Raw genomic sequence first — 22,539 nt, 5'->3', positions numbered from 1 at the left:
ATACAAATCATCACGTCATTATTTTGAACACGACAGTGCAACTTGTAAGACGGAGTGTAAATAACTGTGCAAGAACATTCTTGGAGGCCACCGTCACCGATTTTTATGAGCGAGGTAGATAAAGAAATATTGTAGTTATTTTTTTAAAGAAATAAGTAGGACAGGGCAACAAGGTATGTGAATTTACCAGCGAGAGAGACGTCGAACTGTCGGGAGTGTTGAGAGTTGTTTTGTTTTGGTGTTGAAACATAACGACACATTTGCAAACGGGTGGGACTGAGCTGTGGTAGTGTGATGCCACTGAGATGGGTTTTTTTTGTCGTGACAGTTTTCGTGTGGATTAAATTAAACCTTGAGGGGAAGATAAAAATCACATACAGGCTTAACTGTTAGAATGTTATCATTATGTGACAAGTTAGCATAAGTAACTTGTTAGGGCCTGTTATATATTCTCTTTCAGATGATCTCTCTTGCAATTTCAAATTTGCATCCTGTCTCCATCAATCAATGAATCGTGTCCAGGCATAAGTCTGTGGTGTTAAGATGTAAAATACTTTTGTATTACCGGACACTGTCATTATTCCGGACGCGCATATTACTGCGTACGAAAACGATTTCGTACCGTAAGACTTTCGCAGATCAATTTCACAGAGCAATGTAAAGAAAAAGATCGCAAAAACAAGGCAAAAAAAAGTCAACTGTTAGTGTTACCAATCTCTAATAGATTGGTAACACTAACAGCACGAACTTTACACATGCAATACATAGACAGGTATTCATAAAAAAATCCGACTCAAAATGGTGGAAAAATAATGAATTCAGGGCATTTCATGTGACGGCCTCAAAATGCAGCCTTTGTCATCAAAATCCCTGAATCGTGTGCAAAGTGAATGAGTGCGCAGACATGGGGTACCATTTTTTTTCAATCTGAAAATGACTGCCCAAAGGTTTTTTCAAGAAAATCTTATATTTTCTTTCATTTTTTATTTAGAAATTTGGTACACTTACTCTTCATAATATAAGGAACACTATTAACCAAAAGATTTTGTGAAATAAGAAGAAATTCATGTTAAATCTTAACTCAAATTGTTAGGTGCGCAGACTTGGGGCCCACCATCATATATATAGACCATAGACATAGTCTAAAATGACAGAAAATGCTTAAAATGTCATATAACATAGTTTTGCATTAACAATTGATATATTTTCTGACGGAAACATGGTCCTGATTTGCCAATTTTTTATTTCGTCCTCTCTTTCGATCGAATGTTGAGGTGTGGTGTATTGTGGGTGATCGTCGACGGCTAGTTCTGACTTAAGGTACCTGTGCGTGACTCCGTGAGGTTTACCGCGATAAGAGCCATCGACGATCGACAGCGCATCGATATAACTTGATGAACGTCATGATACGAATGAGCATAATATTGGAAAGTGCCATGGAAAATGCAGTTAACTAGAAAAAAATAAAATTATTTAGCCAAGATGCGATATAAAAAAGCAATCAAACACTTAGAATTTACTCATGATATGATATATGAAGAGAAAAATCACACTAATACTTTCTTTCATGAGTTACATCATTATTAATCAAGAATATTTTTACCCGTCCGGAATCATGTGGCAAATGCGATGCAAAGAATACGGTTGGTAAATATGAAATAATTTTATCATATTCATAATTTCCATAATATTTGGAACATCAATTGCGAATTTATCTTGATTTAAACTGTCAGTTTTCAAAGATAAGCACACACACAAAAAAAACACTAGCGTTAGAAATTATATTGTCATTTCTAGCTCCAGGTCACTCCTTTTTCTTGGTTCTATATGCCTAGAAATCAATGATTTGAAACCCTTGCCTATTTCTTCATGCATTAGTCATGAGTCCATAGACAATAGATCTAGACTAATTTGAATCTATAAATTCATTCCCAGATATGAAAATATTGCATTCGCAGTCACAAGTATTGCCATGTCATGACTGCCTGCCACGCACACATTGTGATGTTTTCAAATTAGCAAAGAAATGGGTGCGACCGTACCCAGTATGGGTTCTAAATTTTTAGACTGATAGAACCATGGAAACAGAGTTACTAGTTGTTTATCACTACTTCTTAAAAATGACTGATAAATTCATTTTTTAATCAATTATTTGGTAAGGTGCCACATGTCTGCGCAGTGCCTCAATCTGCATACACTTGTATCTGCACATTTCTAAAGAAGACATGCAACAACTATCATTTCAATTTTTTATAAGATTTTTGGCACACTTTATAAGGAACAATCATCTGAAAATTTTTGCGGAATAAAAAGAAATTCATGTTTAATCTAAATTTTTAGGTGTGCAGACATGCCCCCCCCCCCCTTCATACTTATTTTCTAACAATGTTCAAGCTGTAAATTGATGGTAAAATTTCTAAGGATTTACCCTGATGGTTCGAGGAAGTGTAGCGTACACGAACCATCACCTGAGTTGGCTAATCTATGAACTTTTCATAAGAAATAATGAGCATTTCCTATTTTCCCAATATTTTTCTTTCTCAGTGAAATGTAATGCAGGTTTGTAAAAAAGAAGACCAGAATTCACTCTTTTACATGATACCATTCTTAAATCAAGATAGAAACTGTTGGATTTGCAATTAACTCGGTCAAAGCAAAAGGTTGACCATTTTTGGTCAACATGATTCAGCACTACAGTGTATATTTGGCAGACAAATCTGACTGTATTATGCAAATGACACATTGAATTTTTGTCATAGTAATTTTTCTGGCAAAGATAATGAACACTTGCTCATCAATCCATGTCTCAGCAGTCAATGTGAAAATTTAAACTTTTTGCTGGTGCATGTGATTGGTCTATGCAAGGTTGTATCTTTATAGCAACAATTTCATCATATCTAATGAATGCCCAGATATTAGCTATGAATAATATTTCTTTGTATGATTTCCATATTGTATATATCCCTTGAATATTTAAAAAAAAATCTTTTGATGTGTATAATTATAAAATTACTTGATTTCCATCTATAAAAACAATGATCTCAACTTTATATTTGATTTTTTTTTATTACAGGTACGAGCTGGGCGGTAGTTGAAAATCTTTTTTGAGCATGGCGTGGGTTTTAAAAGGTGCAGAAAGTTTCCTCAACAACTTGGATCAGTCCGCATCCCAAGCAATAGGAAATAAAGATGAAGAGAAAGGCTCCAGACAGGGCCAACTGATGCATCAGAGTCTTCCAGCAGATTCCGGACACTTCTCATCTGCTTCTTCGGCATCAGTTTCACAAAGTCCCATCACACCTATGAACCTTTCTGCTACAGACCTAGCTGGCAGTGCTAACATAAAAAGAACTTCAAGCGAGAGTGCAATATCATCATCCCCTCTAGCCGGACAGCAGGCACAAAGAGCAAGGACTCCAACCTCTGCAACCAGTAAATCAAAGAAGGAAGACGATGATGAAAAACTTTTTGAATTCTTAAATAGCCCTTCCACGTCTTCTCAAGAGAAGAGGAAGAAATCTAATGGGAATACGAGCGGCCGTCATTCAAGACAATCCAGCACCTCTTCAAATATCTCTATTAAGAGTGCTCGAACTGAGAGTAGCATTGCTACCAATGCTGGCTTTGTTGTCATTCCACATCAACAACAAGGTAACTTTTATCATCTGGAATGATCTGTTTTCAAATATTAGATTAAAGGTCAAATCCACTCCAGAAAAATGTTGATTTGAATCAGAAATATCAAATAAGTGTAACTGAAAATTTCATCCAAATCGTATGTAAAATAAGAAAGTTATGACATTTTGGGATTTTGCTTATTTTTCAGTAAACAGTTGTATGTACAACTCCGTCTCAGTGGTATGCAAATGAGATAATTTGATGATGTCCCTCACTATTCCTTTTGTTTTTTATTGTTTGAATTGTTTGAATTGTACAGAATTTCTTTTTTTTTTCAAATTTGACAAAAAATTGCCAAATTGACTGAACCACAAAATAGTAATTCCACATATTCATATTCACATGACAATGAGGAGAAGATTGAAATTTGATGAAGTACAATAGAAATAGTGAGTGTCTGATGTCATTAGTCCTTTCCTTCGCATACTTACCAGGATGTGCATAACTGTTTTGTGAAATAAAGTGAAACTTTAAAATGTCATAACTTTCTTATTTTACATCCAAATTTGATTTAGTTTTTAGCGTTTTGTTTGTTGGATTTTTGTTGTTGTCTTTTTATTCAAATCAACTTTGGGGCAGACTTGTCCTTTAATGTACTGAGTGCTTTAGTTTTCTTTGATTGCATTTGATGCATGCTAAATATATAAATAATATTCAATTTTCACTTAATTTTGCAAAAAAATGTGAGCCCTGAATAAGTAAAAATTACACTGTTTAAAAAATTTGAGAGAATACCGAAAATAAAATGCTGGGTTACTCTTGGCTACCTTGAAGGTGTAAAATTGAAGTATTCCAAATCGTAGTGATGTCATTAAAAAACCCTGATGATTGACTATAATAATCATGCTGATTTTTCAATGTTGTTTTTCTGAACCTTATATAAGAGGCATTTGTCCACTTTTTTTCTGAAAAATATCATGGAATAATTTCAATCACATGATTTGGTAAGGCACGAGTGTGCAAGAAACTGAAGAATTAAAAAAAAAGTGCATTTGGGAAGTTTGTTTTCTCAGATTTTGTAGGTTTGTTCTACATGTAGCTATTGTTAGAAGCCTCGTTTTTATGTTTCCTGTTTTATAGAAGAGCACCAAGAATCCAGTGAGCCGAACAGCAATGATACCTCACCCGGTGAAGTACCAGCAGAGACTATACCAGGGCGACTCCATGAAAATCCTCAGTCACAGCAGCTCTCATCGTTGGAGCTAGAGAATAAGCTGCTTCGTCAAGAAGTCTCTTCTCTCAATCATGAGATGACATCAGCCCTAGAGCGCACCAAGAAAGCCAACAGTGGTAAGCCCTGTATTACAGCTTGTCCTGTGTTCTGGGGCCTATTTCATAAAGGTACAGCGTCAGCGTCAAGTCCCAAAACAGCGTCAAATTTTCACCTGCAGCGTCAAATTAAGTATTTGACGCTGCAGCGCATTTCATAAAAAGTTGACGCTCCAGTAGGAGCGTCAACTTTTTACTGGAGCGACAAGTATGGTTACTGGAGCGTCAAATAGGGTTAAATATTTGACGCTGGTCATGGGGGAGCGTCAAGTTGACACTGTAAAGGGTTTTTCATTGTTAAGAATGGTGTACGTTGTGCTCAGGCATGCCCAAATGGCTCTTACAAGAGAACAGATATTTAGAGCAATGTCTGTGATAATGCTAATAAAGAAAATATTAATGTAATGCTTTCTAGTAGAAATGCTGTTTCTTTTTTTTGTTCTACCTACCCCCCCAAAAAAAAAAATGTTAAAAAATTCCTCCGAAACAGCAAATTTTTCAGTCTTTCCCAGGGCAGGCAAAGGGAAAAAAAGGGAGGTTATAGACATTTAAAAAATAAAAAAATTGAGAGGATTTTTTTTCTTGTGAGAAAAAATAGAGGAAGGTATATAGATCTATTATGTGGAAGTGTTTAATTCAAGGCCTAAATTAAAAAAGCCCTAGGCCATAAAAAAGGTTACACTTCGTAATTCCGAAACACGTAAATTGCCTATACCTCGATGTTCGTTAATCTGAAAACGTAAAAGGGTTTGTTAATCCGAACATTTGTGGCGTTATTCCGAAGGTTCGACAATCCGATAACGAAATAAGGTTTGATGTTCCGAAGGTTCGTTAATCAAAGAACGAAATAAGGTTCGTTGTTCCGAAGGTTCGTTAATCCGAAAACGAAATAACGTTCGTTAACCATTTCGTTTTCGGATTAACGAACCTTCGGAATTACGAACCTCACTTCGTTTTCGGACTAACGAACCTTCGGAATAATGAAGCTTCGGAATTACGAATGTATGCGATAAAAAAATGATTGCTTTTTTTTTCTGTTTCTGACTTTCTCCAAAAAAAAAAAGTTGTGGCCATGGGCATGGCATTGTTGAATCCATTTACTGAATGGTTATTCACCGTTGAAACCGATAACTTAAAAATCATTTCCATTTTGAACAAAAATAATCTTTTATGGTCATTTTTGATGTTTCATGCATAATTAGAGCCTACAAATTTACTTGCTTCAGGGTGATCATACAGCAGTGGGCCGCCGCCTGCCTTGTTGTTGATACAACCTTGCATTACCGACACAAATAGTCAAGTGTGGGACTGGGATTAAACTTGTACGGTAGAAAATTTGTTGAAGGTGAAATTTCGACCGGCATTAATAAGCCTTGGCCATAAAATGTTGTGTTGGGAAGGAGAAAAATAAATTAAACAGAATGGTGAAAGTTTGAAAGAAATCGGACAAGCAATAATAAAGTTATAGCTGCTTTAAAATTGAGATCACTAATACTATGTAGATTTCAAATTGGCAACTGAGAAAGTAAATTATGACAAGGGGCAAGGACAACTTTCCCACAGGCCATGTACTTTATTATCAGGGATTTGTGGTTTTCTCCTAAGTACCCATTCCCCTGGGGCAGTAATCAAAATATAACCCAGGTAGTATATTGTTTAATGTCCTCATGAAAGAAAAATATAATGTGAAATAAAACTTTTGGGAAAAATGACATTTTAGCCATAATATGTATTGGAGTACATGGAAGAGTAGTCCTTGCCTTACATCACTATGACATCCCATATGCGGCCAATTTGAAGTCTCCATGGGTATAGTGATTACCAATATTTACAACATTCAAAAATTCATAACTTTCTTGTTCTTTGTCCAATATTGTTCAAATTTTCACCTATCAACTTGTCTGATTTTTTTTTCCTTATAAAAACAAGTTTTTATTTGGGTTGGATTCCCCTTTAAAATAATTTTTTCCCTGGCAAAGGGCTAAATTAAATCAATTCTCTGAAAACTTACACAATGGAGAAACAATGCTATGCCATCCTGTGACAAATTTATATTTTCTTCTTACTCTCTTCTAGAATTGCAAACTATCGCCATAGAGCCATCACTCTGCTTCAACTGCTAGTCTTATGCTGCAGACCCTGTTTGCAGCTGCTAAATAATAATTTCGCTCCCGAAAAAATAAATAAGCAAAAAAAAATAATAATATTCTCTTTCAATTTTTTTTCTTCTAATTTTGCTTCTCAAAGGTGGGGGGGGGGGGGGGGCCACGGGCCGGCTGTGCCCCCCCCCCCTGGATCCGCCAGTGCTTTCTACCTAAACTTATGACTTGAATTGAAAACAAAAAACTGGAGAGAAAGGGGATTTCCCCCTAATCAGCCTCGTACATGACTATTCAAATAAATAGCTGGAAAGTCAAGCTGACTTTCCAGCGAATGTGCTTTTATGAAATGCAAAGTTGCTAGCATAGCAAGCAAAAGTTGCTATCATAGCAAGTTGCTATCATAGCAACTTGCTATGATAGCAACTCTTTATGAAATGGGCCCCAGGTTGTTGACGCAAGGGCTGTTCCATAAGATATTGAAGTCTGTAATGACCACAATCCTGATTAATTTGCAGGTTAAAGACAATAATAGTGAAATTTATCAACAACCATAGTTTAGTCCATTCTTTTTCTACTTTCATCTAATTTGGTAAGGCCCTGTGCACTCCTGTATTGGAAATGCAATCTGGTTTCCAAAGGAGCACCCATTTTATTCTAAATCTAAACATCCACTCTCTTCCTGATTCAGGTTTAAAAAAAAACTGAGAAGAATTGCTAACAACTATTGTTTTACTGTATTTTGTTATGCTCATGGGAATGAAGATAAATGAGCTTTGAATGGAAGATTATCACTCCATCTTGGCCCCTTAATATAAAAAAATTGAAATAAACACTGCCATCAATTGACAATAACCGTCATGATCTTACTCATCAGCTAATGAGATTGAAGAATTTCCCGAATGATATTATGAATTGTAGTGGTACTAATATAGGAAATTATTATGCAATGGGGTCCCCATGTCTAATATCTAAATAAAAACAGATTTGAACACGTAGATTTTCACAGTTCAATAGTAAGGCTTAGCATGACTCTAAATTAAATGCATTGTTTGTACGATTAACTATAAAAGATGAATGACCCTAGCTATAGTGTACTACTCAATATTGTATTGCCTATCCTGAGGAGTTTTTTTAAATTTTTTTATTTGTAGAATTGAACCAACTTAAGGATGAGTTGAAACGTCGTCAGACCCAAATAGCCAACTCTGATGCTGTAGTCCGTCAGTTACGTCTTCATGAGGATGATTTGAATGAAGAAATCAGTGCCAAGAACTCCCAATTAGCTGTTCTTCGAGTGAGATTACAGGAAGCTGATCAAACTATCAAGACAAAGCAACAATTTGTAGATACTTTACAAGAGGAGAAGCAGAGGTACACTATTATGTTTGATGGATTATTTTATGAAATTACAGACGTTTTATATTATTGTTCAGTTTGCTTGATTTTGTAATGTTGAATATTTTCACCATGTACTTTTAAGATAAGATCATTAAAATAAAATTTTATTACTTTTGGTGCATTAATATTCTGCATGCTTATTTTTATGACTTTTTTTACCGTGATGTGTTTGAGATTGAATTTACTTATGCATTCATATCATATTGTAGAAAATTATGCAAGCATATTTTTCAATAATGATGATTACAAGATTTACAGAGTGATAAACATGTTTTAGCCAATCATATTTCACTTTTAACCTTAACTTTTTATTTTAAAGGTAAAAGACAGTAGTTGCAGCAAACAATTCTTTTTCGAGAAAGTCTTTTAAATCAAGGTTAATTGTCAAATTATCATACATCTAGATCTGGTACATTAATTTAAACTTATCTTCGTATGTAAATTCATGAAAATCTTAGCTCAAAATCAATAATAATGATGATCCCTAACACAGAAAAGCATATGTGGGACAGTGTATTAATATTGCTTCGAAAAATACCCGACATATGATGGAATTCCAGAGCTATTTGGCACATATTTTCATTTATACATGCAAACACTTTGGTGGTAGTTTCATAGGATTCTTTTTGAGATTGTTACCACAATTGATACTTATCTTTAAACAAGCTTTATGAAGCAAGGTCCATGCCTGTTTTTCTTAACATTGTGTGTAAGATACAATGACTTTATAATCTCTTGAAATACATATATACAGAATCGATGGGATTCTTGACATATTTTCCCAAAATTGTAACAAAGTGTATTCTGATATCTCACTGATTATCATGTTTAATTTTTTTACTGGGTATAAACTATAAAGAAATAATTTGTATACAATGAGAGTATTCTTCTTCATGTTTAACTTTGTTACAGAATACTACGAGATCATAGTGATTCCAGTGGGATGCAGAGTCATGCGTTAGATTCAATCAATGATAAGCTCTTCGAATCTGAGCAGGCATTGAAAAGAGAACATGAATCGTACAGGTTGGCTCAAGTAAGTATACTCATTCATGCTCTACATGATTCATTACCTTTCATAAATTACCAAATGTCAATATTCAACCGCTAGTACTCTGTTATGTCTCTCAATATCATTGGGACTTATTGTCCTACTGAATCTGAATAAGAATATAAACTCATTTCAAATTTATTAATGAATGGCTAGGAAATAGAAGTAATGTTAAAAATCAAAGATTCAGATTTATTCCCATGCATAAAATCAAGTGTATATGTCAGTAAGTATAGCTGTTACTATCTTTGTATTTTTACAATAGGAATATGGAATTGAATATCTATCTACCCAGAGACTGTTTCAAGAATATGACCATATTTTCTCAGTAATTTGAGGCATTTTAGAGGCTTTCCAGTAGATTTTTTAAGAAACCTAGAAAGCAGGCTGTCTCGGGTTGTGAGTAATATTTTTTCACCGACTGCATTTTCATTATGATTTTCTTTTTGTAGACGGAATTCATGGAAAGGCAAGGAAAGATTGAAATGGAGCAGCGTACATTAGCAGATTCCCTTTCCTCAACTCAGAAGAAACTTGCTGATGAAAAAGGTAATGATTCTTATTTGGTCTATTTTACAACATAACATAGTTATATGCTTCTGAATTTTGAAAAAAAAAAAGTGTTTTGCACACTCAAATATGATGGAAAGAAAATTTTATTTGAAACAATAGCCTCAACAGACGAGGTTTGTGGAATGTTCTTTAACAAAAAGTTTCTGATAGATTTGGATAGCCAAACATGCACCTGGGGGCCGTTTCATAAAGCTGTTAGTAAGTTAAGAGCGACTTTAAGAACGACTGTTATCCTTTCTTACGCGCTAAACCATCCCTAATGAACATTTTGGTATGTACCATTTACCATAAGAAATGATCACCAGTCGTTCTTAAAGACACTCTTAACTTACGAACAGCTTTATGAAACACCCACCTGGTTAATAACACTTTTCTCATTGATGAGTATACTGTGGAGTATGTTCCCCTAGCACGGTCTGACTCATGTGGTACTGTGTGATATATCACATGGAAGATGGACGTTAACTTACTCTTAACTCTTTGTGAATCATCCCCCCCCCACCAGGCCAATTTTGAAAGCTGTTCGTCAGACTGAATATGTATGACATTGACTGATGACCATTGTGTTAATGTGGTATACATGTAGTCTATGAAGAGGAATGGCACAACATGTTTGTCATGCCCAAAGTCATGGGTAACTTTAAGATTGGTCCCCCATCTTGTAAAGTTTCACAAATTATTGAATTTAATCTTAGCTATTCATCCCAGCAATGAAATAATTTGTAATCAATTCTTTCCTACCTGTTAGCACATTCCAAAGAGCTGTCAGAACAACTAAGAACGATAAAGAACAGTGCAGAAGAAGCAAAACGAGAGCTAACGGACTACAAACAAAAGGCCACAAGAATTCTTCAGGTTAGTTTTGCAAGTCACTGGTTGTTTGTTTAATACTGAACTTAATTGAAGACTATTCTCCACTCATATGAAATTATACTAGCAATAAATTCAAAGCATTAATTTAGATCTTTATATACTCACAAATTTCATATGTGAATTAAGCAGTACTCTCAGCCAGAAGTTTATTAAAATCATTGAAGCATGGGACAAAAGTAACTTAAACCGAATAAAGTGTGAACAAATATATCAGGCTTTGTATGATTTCAGCAAAGTAGACCATGACATGATTCAGCCAGATTTCATTATATAGGCCACTGTGTCAAAGGTTAACAATTTGGATGTACTTGTAGGATTTGGATATAACATACATGATTATCTGGCATTTGCTCTTGGTAATTTGATTTATTACTTTTTAATTTTCAGTCCAAGGACAAGCTTATCTCTAGTCTGAAAGAAGGGGCTGGTGGAATCGAAGGATCAGCAGCTGTCTCTTATGAGCTAGAGGAAGTTAAGAATGAGAGAGACATGTTGAGGGAAGAATTGCAACAGGTTAATATCAAGATGGAACAACTGAAAATGGATTTGCAGGTAAAATGATGATCGATTTGAAAAGAAGGTCAAAGTTGTGAGAGACCATTTGGTTTCAGATATTTACTTCAACACATACTGTATGTATTGTCAGCACCTGTACTCTATACAATAGTAAATAATTGCAAAAGGGTTAGAAGTCAATATATTGACAATGTTGTGATTAAATATGTGCAAATAATCATTTCTATAACAACATTTTAGCAAAAAGGCACTTGTGGTATTAGATGGTGACCTGGCTGGTATTCCATAAAGTTGTGTTAGAGTTGGTTGCGCCCAATTATTAGCATGACTGGAAGATGTTTTTAGATGCAAAGTCAACTTCATATTAAAGGGGTATATGAATTAACACAAGAACATGTCACCAGTCGTGTGTAAAGTCATGTGTGATACAAACAACTTTAAATGACTCCCACATAATTATACTCCTTCCTTAATTGCTCTGGTCTTAATTTCTCTTTTTCTCTGAAAGTATAAGTTTAGGGTTTGATGTGTGGTAGGGGTTTAGGCTTCAAAATTGTTTTTATTTTGACTTGATTATAAATATTATTGTTTCATTATCTTTGTGTGTGTTTTGACATGGACATAATTTTTTCATTTCACTTTTTATGAGTTGAAGATATGTCTTCATATACAGGTGCTACAAGGCGTCGAGTTGTAACCTTACCTCTAATACTATCTGCCTGTCATTACTTGTATCGTCTGCTGTTAGCAGTCTTTATGCTCATGTTTCACTTGATCCTTCAAATGTTTACAGGAGGTGGAGTCCCTCCAGCAAATGGAATCTGAAAGCATGCAGGAGCAGTTGAGAGATCTTGAAGATCAAGCGAGCCACGGTCGTCAGACTATGAGAGAGATGGAAGCTGACCTTGCCAGGAAGTCTGAGGAGTTAAGGTACTCAGAGGAAGAGATGCACAGACAGAGGCTGGATCTTCAGGCTAAGATCAAGGACAGGGAGGATGATATTCAACGGTTACGAAACCAGGTTTGACAACTTTTGTGAGATTTTGTGAAAATATTCCATCTCTACCATCAGTAATCTAGTACTGCAGTTAGTTGATTATCTATAAGTAATTGGTACATCTACTTGTTTCAGGTTAATCCAATTCTTCAGTGAAGAAAGTCCTTGAAGGCAACAGTTTTTTACATCACATCGGTGCAGAAATGCCTGTAGCACTAGTCATCTACCAGGATTTTTCTGTAATAATACCATACACAGAAAATTTAGTGCCAATGGCATTTCTGCTCTGACATGTTGAACAGAAAATGTGCTAATGGCCCTTTCTTTATTGGACAGGAATTGTGCTATAGGCCTTTCTTTACTGGTACCATGAACAGAAAATTTGCTATGGCACCTAACCCAAAGTGAGACCCACATCTTTCCCACAGGAATCCTAGGAGCATGTTCTCATCACTAAACCTCTCATTTTATCATCAACAAAATGGGTAATACAGGGAAAGCTGCTGTACTAGACGCTTAGCGACTTTAGAGGGGATTTCTCCTAAAAGAAACAGTACAGGCTTTGGGTGAACTACCAAACAGCCTTTCTTTTCAACACAATGGATGGATTTTGTGGTGCTTAGGGCATTTTTGCATTGATGTGATCTAGAAAACCCCTGTGTAAACTATTAAACTTATGTTAGAATGCATGATGCTTTCCAGTATCCATATATGTTTCCTAATGTAAGCAGAATTTCCATCAAGATGGTGCTGTTCATTTGCGAAATTAATTCCAATGGTCTACTTTATCAGTCTTTCCAATCACAAGCGTGTTATGCTGCATGTGAATTTATTCAGAATATAAAACAATGTAATTAAGAGATGATTATGCATTCTTTCTCTCGTCAGTTAAAAACCAAGAGTTTGAGTAGTTCCTCCGAGAGTGAACTTGAAGGTCGTCTTCATTCTTTGACTGAAAGCCTTATTCAGAAGCAGACAATGCTGGAAACTCTAAGTAGTGAGAAGAATTCCCTTGGATTGCAACTTGAAAGGCTACAGGTATTGTCACAACTCATTTTTAATCAAAGTCCCGAAATACCAAGGTGTTATTAGTTAAACTAGGGTTTAAATCTGTGATTTTACTATAGATAGTTTTAAAAATGTCGCTATGCAGTTATGTTCCTTATATTTACTAGATTTCCAGTCGTGTTCTTTATGGTTAAAAAGACCCCCACATATTTTTATTCATTTTTTCCAGAAATATTTTTAAATATAATTTTAGTGTCTAAGATTAATGACTATCTAATGCTGACTGATTCAGGAATCTGTATATGAATATGGGCTAAAGAGATGAAATGGTATACTTGTAAAAACTTGGAATTAGCAGCGAATTAGATAATTTACTTTGTAATCTTAACTCACAGGGACTGAGTTTTGTTTCTTCTTCAAGAGTGAACTTGAATTTAGTAATCTGGAGAAAATTAAAGAATTCACTAGTCAGTAGGTTCATGTGACTTCCAGTTGTAGGAATGGGGAAAGTAGTGTGATTTCAGATTATTGTCATGAAATTTATTGAGAATGTCTTAGAAAATCTTGTACCGCAAAGGAATGCACTTTAAATGCCGTCACATTCATGAAAAAACTTGAAATTGTCAGGATGACTATTTGTTTGCTTTTCTATTCAATCCTTCCTGTGTGCAGTGCATGTGATCTCAGGCTGAGTTTTATTAAACTGATATTTTGACAATTGTAATATCGTAGAGTAAACAACCGTTCTCAGTTGTATGATAGACATCTTTCCCAATTACTTTGAGACAGTTTCTTTCGCAACTCCATATCACTATCAGAATTAAAACTTATTATTATGTCTATATTTTTATTTGCTTCTCTATTCAGAGACAGTATAAGGAGGTTCAAGCCACAGCCCGAGTAACACCAACACACACCGTCAACATAGGATCATATGAGGATGAAGAAGGTATGTAGAATTGGTTGAGAGCTGCGATTGGTCAAATCGAACACAACTATAAAAGCCATCAATGTCATGATACTTCATTTAGGCGTATTTATGGAACCATTGTGCAGAAATAGGGACACTATACTAATATCATTGTTGTCTTTCTATTTCAAATATATATATATTTTATTTGAACATGTTTGTAAGTGCTGAATCAGCTTCAAAGGGCAATATAATTTGGCACAAGAACAGATCCCCAGTCCTGTGCAAAGCCACGTGTAATGTGATAAACTTTAAATGACCCCCCACATGTACTCCTACTACAATTGCTCTGGTCTTAATTTCTCTGAAAGTATAAGTTTAGGGTTAGGTATGTGGTAGGGGTTTAGGCTTCAAAGTAGATTTTTTTTTAATTATAAATTTGTTCCTTTCTTGCTGTCCCTCTCATATTCAATCCAATGTTTATTTCTATTTGTTGTTGTTTTTCTATTTTGTTAATACGATACTTTGTATATGTAGTGTTTTTGTATGGATTTTTATGAGCAAATAAAAAATTGAAAATGAAATTTCATCATTTCATTATATTTTAATGTGTTTTGACATGGACATATTTATTTCATTTCACTGTATATCAATACTATTGATATACCCATTTCTTTGGTTTTCTATTTCAAATATTATGAAATCTATCATATTTTCATTTAGAGTCCTCATGGGTTAAATCTTGGATGTCCAATGAAGGACACCTATACTCATCTTTGTTTTTGTTTTTCAAATAACTGCAGGCACCAGACAGAGGTTACCGCTCTTCATGCAGGAGACCCCTGATGATGGTGGTATGACGAGGAAAGTGAAGCGAGCAGCTAGCACTATTGATAAATTCAGCATCAGACTAGGTGTCTTCCTCAGAAGATATCCCATTGCAAGACTTTTTGTCATATGTTATATGGTGAGTTTTACCCAATGAATAGAAGATTTGTCATATGTTATGTGGAAGATATATTCCATTTTGATGCTTTTTGCAATTTTTTTTTTAATACGTGGGAGTTATATTCCATTGCCATAACCTTTTGCCACACTGGCAAGTCTCTTTGTAATTTTGTACATGCAATAATTATCTCACCTGACTGCAAAGAATACTTGTTATATGTAACAAAATCAAACTCAAGTCTGAAACATGAAATAAGTTTAAAATCAAGTTGCATCTTATTTTTTTAATTGGTTTTTGATTCCATTTCTTAATGCAATGGACCCTTGGTAATGAAGATTAATGCCAAATTAAAAGTAAACTTCATCAACTTTACTTTGAACATAAGCTGCCTATTGCTAGACCACTGCTGTGCCAGTGAAGCTAATGCATCTTCCGAGTTTCCATTCACTCTGATTTTGATCGGCAATTTTATAGGATGACAAATATGAAATGAGAAATAGATATGAAAACGGTATGCTAACATTTGTTTGAAAATGTTTTCTTTATCTTTTACTTAACCAGTTTCTGCTTCATCTGTGGGTGATGATCGTTCTGTTGACATACTCACCAGAGATTCACGGGAAGGACTACCATGATGTTCATCCTAAAGCTCCTTGACCAGGCTAATGCTCTTGACTACTTCAAATGGTCAATTACCACTTGGTCTTATCCCACATTGTCTGGTGGCTATTTAGTCTCATCTCACTCTGTCCAGTCCTATCTTTGCTTGCAGTTAGGTTGTACAAGAACCATTTTATCTAGTTCGTACTTCCTCGTAGCACTTTGTTTATAGTGCAAGTTATGCTATGGTCATATTGATCTAACACCAATTGATGAGATGTTCTAGTAATGGACTATGAAATCTTTGATGCTTGAGAAATTGAGGTAGAGGTAGTGCCAATTATATTATTTGATTACTACAAAACATGACCATTAGCCCAAATGGATTGCAGATCAAGTGGTGGTTGTACCAAGTGGCAGTTTGATCACATGATTATATGCGACATGGATTAAGTAAGCCATTGTTTATGGGACAATCCAAGAACCTGACCCAGCTGCTATAAACTTTGATCATCTACTCTCCAAGGTTGATCTTTAGTGAAGAACTCTATCTAGTTTCAGTTGCTACCAAGAGGGTAAAAAATCTCAAGAATTATGAAGAGTTAGATTTGATGCGATGTTCCGTTTAGAAATTATAAGAGAGATGTCATGGTGGAATACTCTAGCATCACATCAAGGGAAAGCCCTATTGAAATTTCACTTCCATCCAGTGATCTTATGTCAATGAACATTAAACTTGTGGCATATGCATGTAAAGCAATGGCTGCATGTGGGAGTTACAAGCTTATAGAGGGCCATGGTTTGAGTGGTAGTCATGTATTTGTTGAAGTTAATTGTCCTCAATACAAACTATTAACTGATTGATACCCATCTGTAAACACACTAACAAACACACACACACCAGACCTTCATTTTTGAGGAGCGCGATCGCGCCGGCGCTCCTACCGCGCTCCTTAAAAAAAATAAGGAGAGCAAAAAATCGCGCTCCTAAAAAAAAAAAAAAAATGAAAAAAAAAATTGTTAAAAATTCACATTTCACATCTTTAAATCCTTGAAATGTATGGTCTTCTTTTTTCCATGATTCCTTGAAATTACTTTGATTTAGTTGAAAACTATCAGAAAAATGAAGAATATTCATCTCTTTCCCGACTCTGATTTTAATTTAAACTCGGTAAATATTTGCAGTCCCATGTAGTCCCATATGTAGATTTTCATGGCAGCACCATGGAAGTCTACATGTGGGACTACAATATTTACCGAGGTAAGTTCAAATCAGAGTCGGGAAAGAGGTGAATATTCTTCATTTTTCTGATAGTTTTCAACTAAATCAAAGTAGTTTCAAGGTATTATGGAAAAAAGAAGACCATTTCATGGATTTAAAGATGTAAAATGTAAATTTTTTTCAATTTCTTTTTTTTTCAATTTTTTTTTTTTTTTTTTTTTTTTAGCAGTAGTGCATACGACATCTTGTAAACGTATTGACGTGACCCAGGCCTAGTTTCACCACAGATTAATTAATAGCTAACACAGCTATTGCATATATATACAATGTTAAGAAAAATCTACAATTTATCATACATGTATTGTAATGAATTGATTTGAGCTCCTCACGGAGAGCGATTCTGAGAAGCTCAATTGAGCTCCTCAAAAAAATAAGGAGAGCGATTTATTGAGCTCCACGAAATTATAAACGTGAAGGTCTGACACACTATGTTAAAATTCAGTTTGAAAATTTTCCAACATTGTTTTTTATTTTTTAGAAGGACAGTTTATCAATGACCTTTACGTAATATTGGAATGTTCTCTGGACAGGTTTCTTAAGAGCAGTTTTCTATCAAATAATCTTTATTCTCTTCTACCTTTATCCATGTAGCACATTGTACAGTTATTTATTTATAAATAAGAAAAAGAGGAGAATGATAGTTCTATGATGGTGTAAGAGATATCTGCTGCGTCAGCTGACTTGGGAAGAACGAGAATTCTGGAATATGTTTGGAATATCGAGTTGTTTGTATGGACTCTGCACCAGTCAGAGAATTTCAGCATAAAAATTAGTACAGTAGATATAAGGATGGTAAGAAATAGAACTCCGGGGGGGGGGGGATTAACTAACTGAAGCCATGTCCTTCCAAAGATTAATTTTTGTCCCAGCCTTATTTCAATATCAACTTCCTGAGTGACCAAACTGCTTTAGATTGGGATCAATTTTGTCACAGCACATAAGAATATTCATGAGATCACTCATTCCCACTAATCAGCATACTCAAATTTCAGCAACCTGACCCAAGTTTTTATGGCATTTCTCAGTTTTGCATATTTTGATTGAAGTTTTCTAACTATTTCAGCTTCCTTAAATTGATTGTCAAATATTCATGAATTTCTCTTTATGGACATATAAACTTTTAGAACCTGAGAAACTATATGCCGGGATACATAGGTTGGTATTGTATCAGTTTCTGTAGGTATATATATATGTATTTTTAAAAATAAAATTGAAGAATAAATGTCTTGTTTTTAGATGGCAAAATAATGCTATATGTATTCATGATCAAATGCAGAAAGTGTCTTATATACTTTGAATTGCATGTTGTATGTTTTATTAGAGATGTTCATGTTTGTGCATCAGTTTGTTATTGTTCTCATTATTGAGAACACTTTGATTTTGAAAGTACAATGGCTACAAATTCCTATTTGACATTGATTTTTATTCTTGCCATTATCAGTAACTGTTTCTTTAGAGTAATGTTATTTAATTTGAGTATGTACAAGGTAGTTGCATGCAATGTAATGCAGCTTGGGGCATGATGGAATTTTAAGAGTTCTATACAGTATATGTAGGGAAAACAACAATAGAAATGATTGGACAAAAATTCAACTAGAATGAGCTACTAGGTCTCTTCTGTTGTATGGATGTACCTGTACATGTTTACAAGAAGTGTAAACCATCATAAACAAAGGTGTAACTCATGGCCTAAATATAGATTGTATAAATTTCCAGTGGATTTATTTTGCTTCTTTATGTGGCCTCATATGCTTTGTACATGCGAAGTGATATATTTATTTCTTATGTTCCAATGTGTTTGTAGTACTTTAAAATGCTACTCCAGCTTCACATTTATGTTTTCTTTATTGTCAACAATTTAATTATCAGGTATGTCCTGATAAAGCTTATTGCTCACCAAAATGATGTAGAAGAAAAATTATAAGACTTTCAATGATCACTAGTATTAAGTAAAGATGAATGTGCTGCTGGCAGAATTTGATTACTCATTTTGATGACATTTTCAGTATTTTGGGGGTAAATTAGGTATAACAATGAAAATAAGGGTTGGTCAGCATATTATTTGGGGGTCAAATTTGAAAACAAAAAGAACCAATTTCAGAAAGTTTGACAAGAGTCAGTCGGGTTATGGCAAACAAACATTGATTTTTTTTTCATAATCGTGTGTGCCCCATATGTGTGTGGGAAATACAATGGCTCAATCACTGAACATCTCATATTGGTGTGATTAGCTGTAAACTAACGCTTTTACATGCAAGACACAGAGTGCCTGGATTAAGATTACTACATCACAAAGCTCGTTATTTACAAGTTGTGTTGAACACCTTTGGTTGTTAGGATGTGCAAAAGTGCAGTGTTTTCACCCGCCTTGCATACAAGTAGGCAACAATGACCTGTCAATTACTCCCAGTTCTCAATCATATGTTGACAGTCCATTGATTAATTTGTGAATTTACTCGGTTGTAGAGATGTAAAGCTTGTAGCTTATTTGCCCCTTGTCACGTTGGATAGTCTCTGGTTTTTCCAGTACCTCTCAATAGCTGATTTGAACATATTCACACTAGGTGGAGAAATTACCTCTGGTAAAGCATTCCATTTTATATATGATTGAAAAGGCATTTTTCAATCTGCAATTCGCACCACTGTTTTTCTTAAATTTCATGCTATGACCTCTGGTTCTACGATGAACACCAATCTCAAACAAGCTGTTTGGTCCATTTGATGTAGTCCTCTTTAAATCTTGTATATTTGGATGAAATTGGGCTCCTTGTCTTGTATATGAAGATATAGAGTTGGTTGTATGAACTTTTGTGTTACCATCATCAAAGCACATACATTGTACCAGTTCATATTTTAAACCGTCATCCTCCGTTCTCAAACGGATTTTGATTTTTTTTCAAGAATGAATAACCTCACAAGAGAATTAAGAAGAGGATTTGTGTGCATTGTGCTTCTCTTTACCAGTATTGTGTGCCATTCTGCTGAATAGCTGGTTAAAATATACAATTTACGATGTAATTTTGACACGTGTAGAAGACACATTTTTTCCAGGCTTCTGAAGGTCAATTCACTTTCAAGCACATTCTTTTCAGGTGAAAATAATGACCAATGATATTTTGTTGAAATAGATGAAAATACAGTCACGTTATCTTTTTTTCTCGCCTGAATTAAGTTCAGAAGAGACCTAATAATCACTTTTCATGTTAGTCTGTTCCAAAAAGTTTTAGTTCAAAGTTCAACTTGCTTTCATTTCTTTATTTGTGCATCAATTATGTTCATACTTGGTACATTGGAGCGTTGTGGCCCAGTAGATTAGTCTTCTGACATTGAAACAGAGGGTCATGGGTTCGAATCCCAGCCATGGCGTAATTTCCTTCAGCAAGAAATTGATCCACATTGTGCTGCACTCAACCCTGGTGAGGTGAATGGGTACCTGGCAGGAATTTATTCCTTGAAATGTCACCGCGCTGTAAAAGGCTGCGGGGCTAAAGCCAGGGTAATAATATCCAAGTCCTTTGGAAGCGCATAGGGATGTTATGACATAATGTGATATGCGCTATACAAGAACTGCGTTATTATTATTATTACATAGGGCGATCCTTGAGTAATACCACATGTGAGCCCATGAGAATGATGGGGTCAAGATCATCTAGGGGTCAAAAGGTCAAATAATATGAGGTCATGTTCATCCTTTTCCAAGTTTTTGTTCAACTTGCCCTCATTTCTTTATATCTGCATCAGTTGCGTGTACTTGGTACAAATAATCATTGGGTAATACCACACGTGTGTTCTCGAGGATGAGGTCATAGGTCATCTTGGACTCGAAAGATCATATTGCATATGTTGTTGATCACGAAATCAGGCGAGACTTGTGGTTCGTAAACCACCTTGTCTTATTATATATTAAATTTGATCATAAAAATATTATTGTAGTGAAAACAAAAGCATGGCGAAGCAGTAGCACCAAGAATTTGGTGCTACTTATGTGCAAATGTCAGATAAGGTTTGTGTCTGGTACTGTATCATTATTAAAGCTGAAATTATGTATTTTTAAGATTATTTACATCTGCTTCTTTATATAGATTACAGAGTATTGTATCATATATGAATAAATAAACAGATTAAGAAAGCAACTGAACTGACTGCATTCGTTCATGAATTTATTGATGTGATTACAATATGTAAATCATAACATAGGTTTCATTCCCAAGCTTCATTTTAATTGTCTTTATTGATAAATGCCTAAGTAGCACAGTGATGAGAGATTAATGTACACTGATGTTTTCTTCCAATTGCACAGTTTTACCCATACACAGATTCATAGAAGACATCTTTATATGAATGAATGAAAAAAAATTTAAAAAAAATTAATCAAATTCTGCAGTTTCTCATATATCAGGGACCTGTCTCACTAAACTTACCAATTTCAATTTAGGGACGCACCAGGGGGAAGGGGGGCTGGAAGTTTGGGTTGATGCAAAAAAAAATATTTTCTTTGAGTAAAGTTTTTTTTCCTTAGTCCATTGAAACAATTTTTTTTGCCCCTTTCAGATGATTTGTCAATGGACCTGATGGTGAGTCAATTTTTTGTTGTTGCTCATATAGCAAGTCAAGTTTTTATTTTTTGAAAAACTTTCAGCCCCCCTGGATATCTAATAGTGCGGCCCTTAGGCACTTTGTCAAAAGTCAGAGTCTATCTTTCCCGCAGGAATCAAGCAGCTTTTTAATTGATCAATCACAGACTGTAGGAAAGCTGCAATGAAAAGACCCATAAGAACCTTATAGCAGTACTCCTGCTTAAAGACGAGACATAAACTTTTGACAAGTTGCCTTACAAGTTTGTGTTATAAGCTACTGAGATCAAGCCATATGATTGACAATGACAATCACTGCAAATGACATTGACTGGTTTGATCCAGCACGAGAGGTCCACATTCATGTCTTCTCTTAGTTCGTATATACAGTTATAATTGTACATGTTCTTATAAAATCAACAGGCAACATAATGATATACCATGATACATGCTCAATACTTGCACAATAAAGTACCTAAATAACACCTGGAATGAATGGATAACTATGTCCTTATACATAATGTTCTTACTCAGGGAGATATTTGCATGTTATAAATGTCCATTAAATATAAAAAATGCTAAGATTTTATATAGGGCACACAATTTGACACAAAGGAGAATTGCATTTGTGTATACTTCATACTTGACTTTCTTGTTGCCCAATGTCTGAGGTTAAAGTGGGTATTATAACAGATCCACATCAGCAAAGATCATTAAAAAAACACATCAGAATAAAATGGACTGACAGAGCACTAAGTG

General features: G+C 34.8%; 1 protein-coding gene across 1 annotated transcript; it reads left to right on the top strand.

Moving 5' to 3' along the window:
* Nucleotides 1–16,913, top strand: LOC129264779 (golgin subfamily A member 5-like). Its single transcript, XM_054902722.2, has 13 exons — nucleotides 1–114; nucleotides 3,074–3,651; nucleotides 4,759–4,968; nucleotides 8,201–8,420; nucleotides 9,360–9,483; nucleotides 9,951–10,047; nucleotides 10,820–10,926; nucleotides 11,332–11,496; nucleotides 12,254–12,481; nucleotides 13,346–13,495; nucleotides 14,333–14,414; nucleotides 15,179–15,342; nucleotides 15,886–16,913. Exons 2-13 carry the CDS (start codon nucleotides 3,111–3,113, stop codon nucleotides 15,979–15,981), a joined length of 2,184 nt encoding a protein of 727 aa, XP_054758697.2. The 5' UTR covers nucleotides 1–114; nucleotides 3,074–3,110; the 3' UTR covers nucleotides 15,982–16,913.
* The last annotated feature ends 5,626 nt before the right edge of the window (nucleotides 16,914–22,539 follow it).

The sequence above is a fragment of the Lytechinus pictus genome, chromosome 7 (genome assembly GCF_037042905.1).
Source record: "Lytechinus pictus isolate F3 Inbred chromosome 7, Lp3.0, whole genome shotgun sequence".
Taxonomy (NCBI): Eukaryota; Metazoa; Echinodermata; class Echinoidea; order Temnopleuroida; family Toxopneustidae; genus Lytechinus; species Lytechinus pictus.
The sequence above is the reverse complement of the archived record's forward strand: the minus strand, read 5'-3'. Positions and strand labels throughout refer to the sequence as shown.

Excerpts from the sequence above, each read along its gene's own strand:
- LOC129264779 (XM_054902722.2), top strand. The coding sequence starts at position 3,111 with ATGGCGTGGGTTTTAAAAGGTGCAGAAAGTTTCCTCAACAACTTGGAT. Across the intron at positions 3,652-4,758 it reads CATTCCACATCAACAACAAG|AAGAGCACCAAGAATCCAGT; the intron begins GTAACTTTTATC and ends CCTGTTTTATAG. Across the intron at positions 9,484-9,950 it reads AATCGTACAGGTTGGCTCAA|ACGGAATTCATGGAAAGGCA; the intron begins GTAAGTATACTC and ends TTCTTTTTGTAG.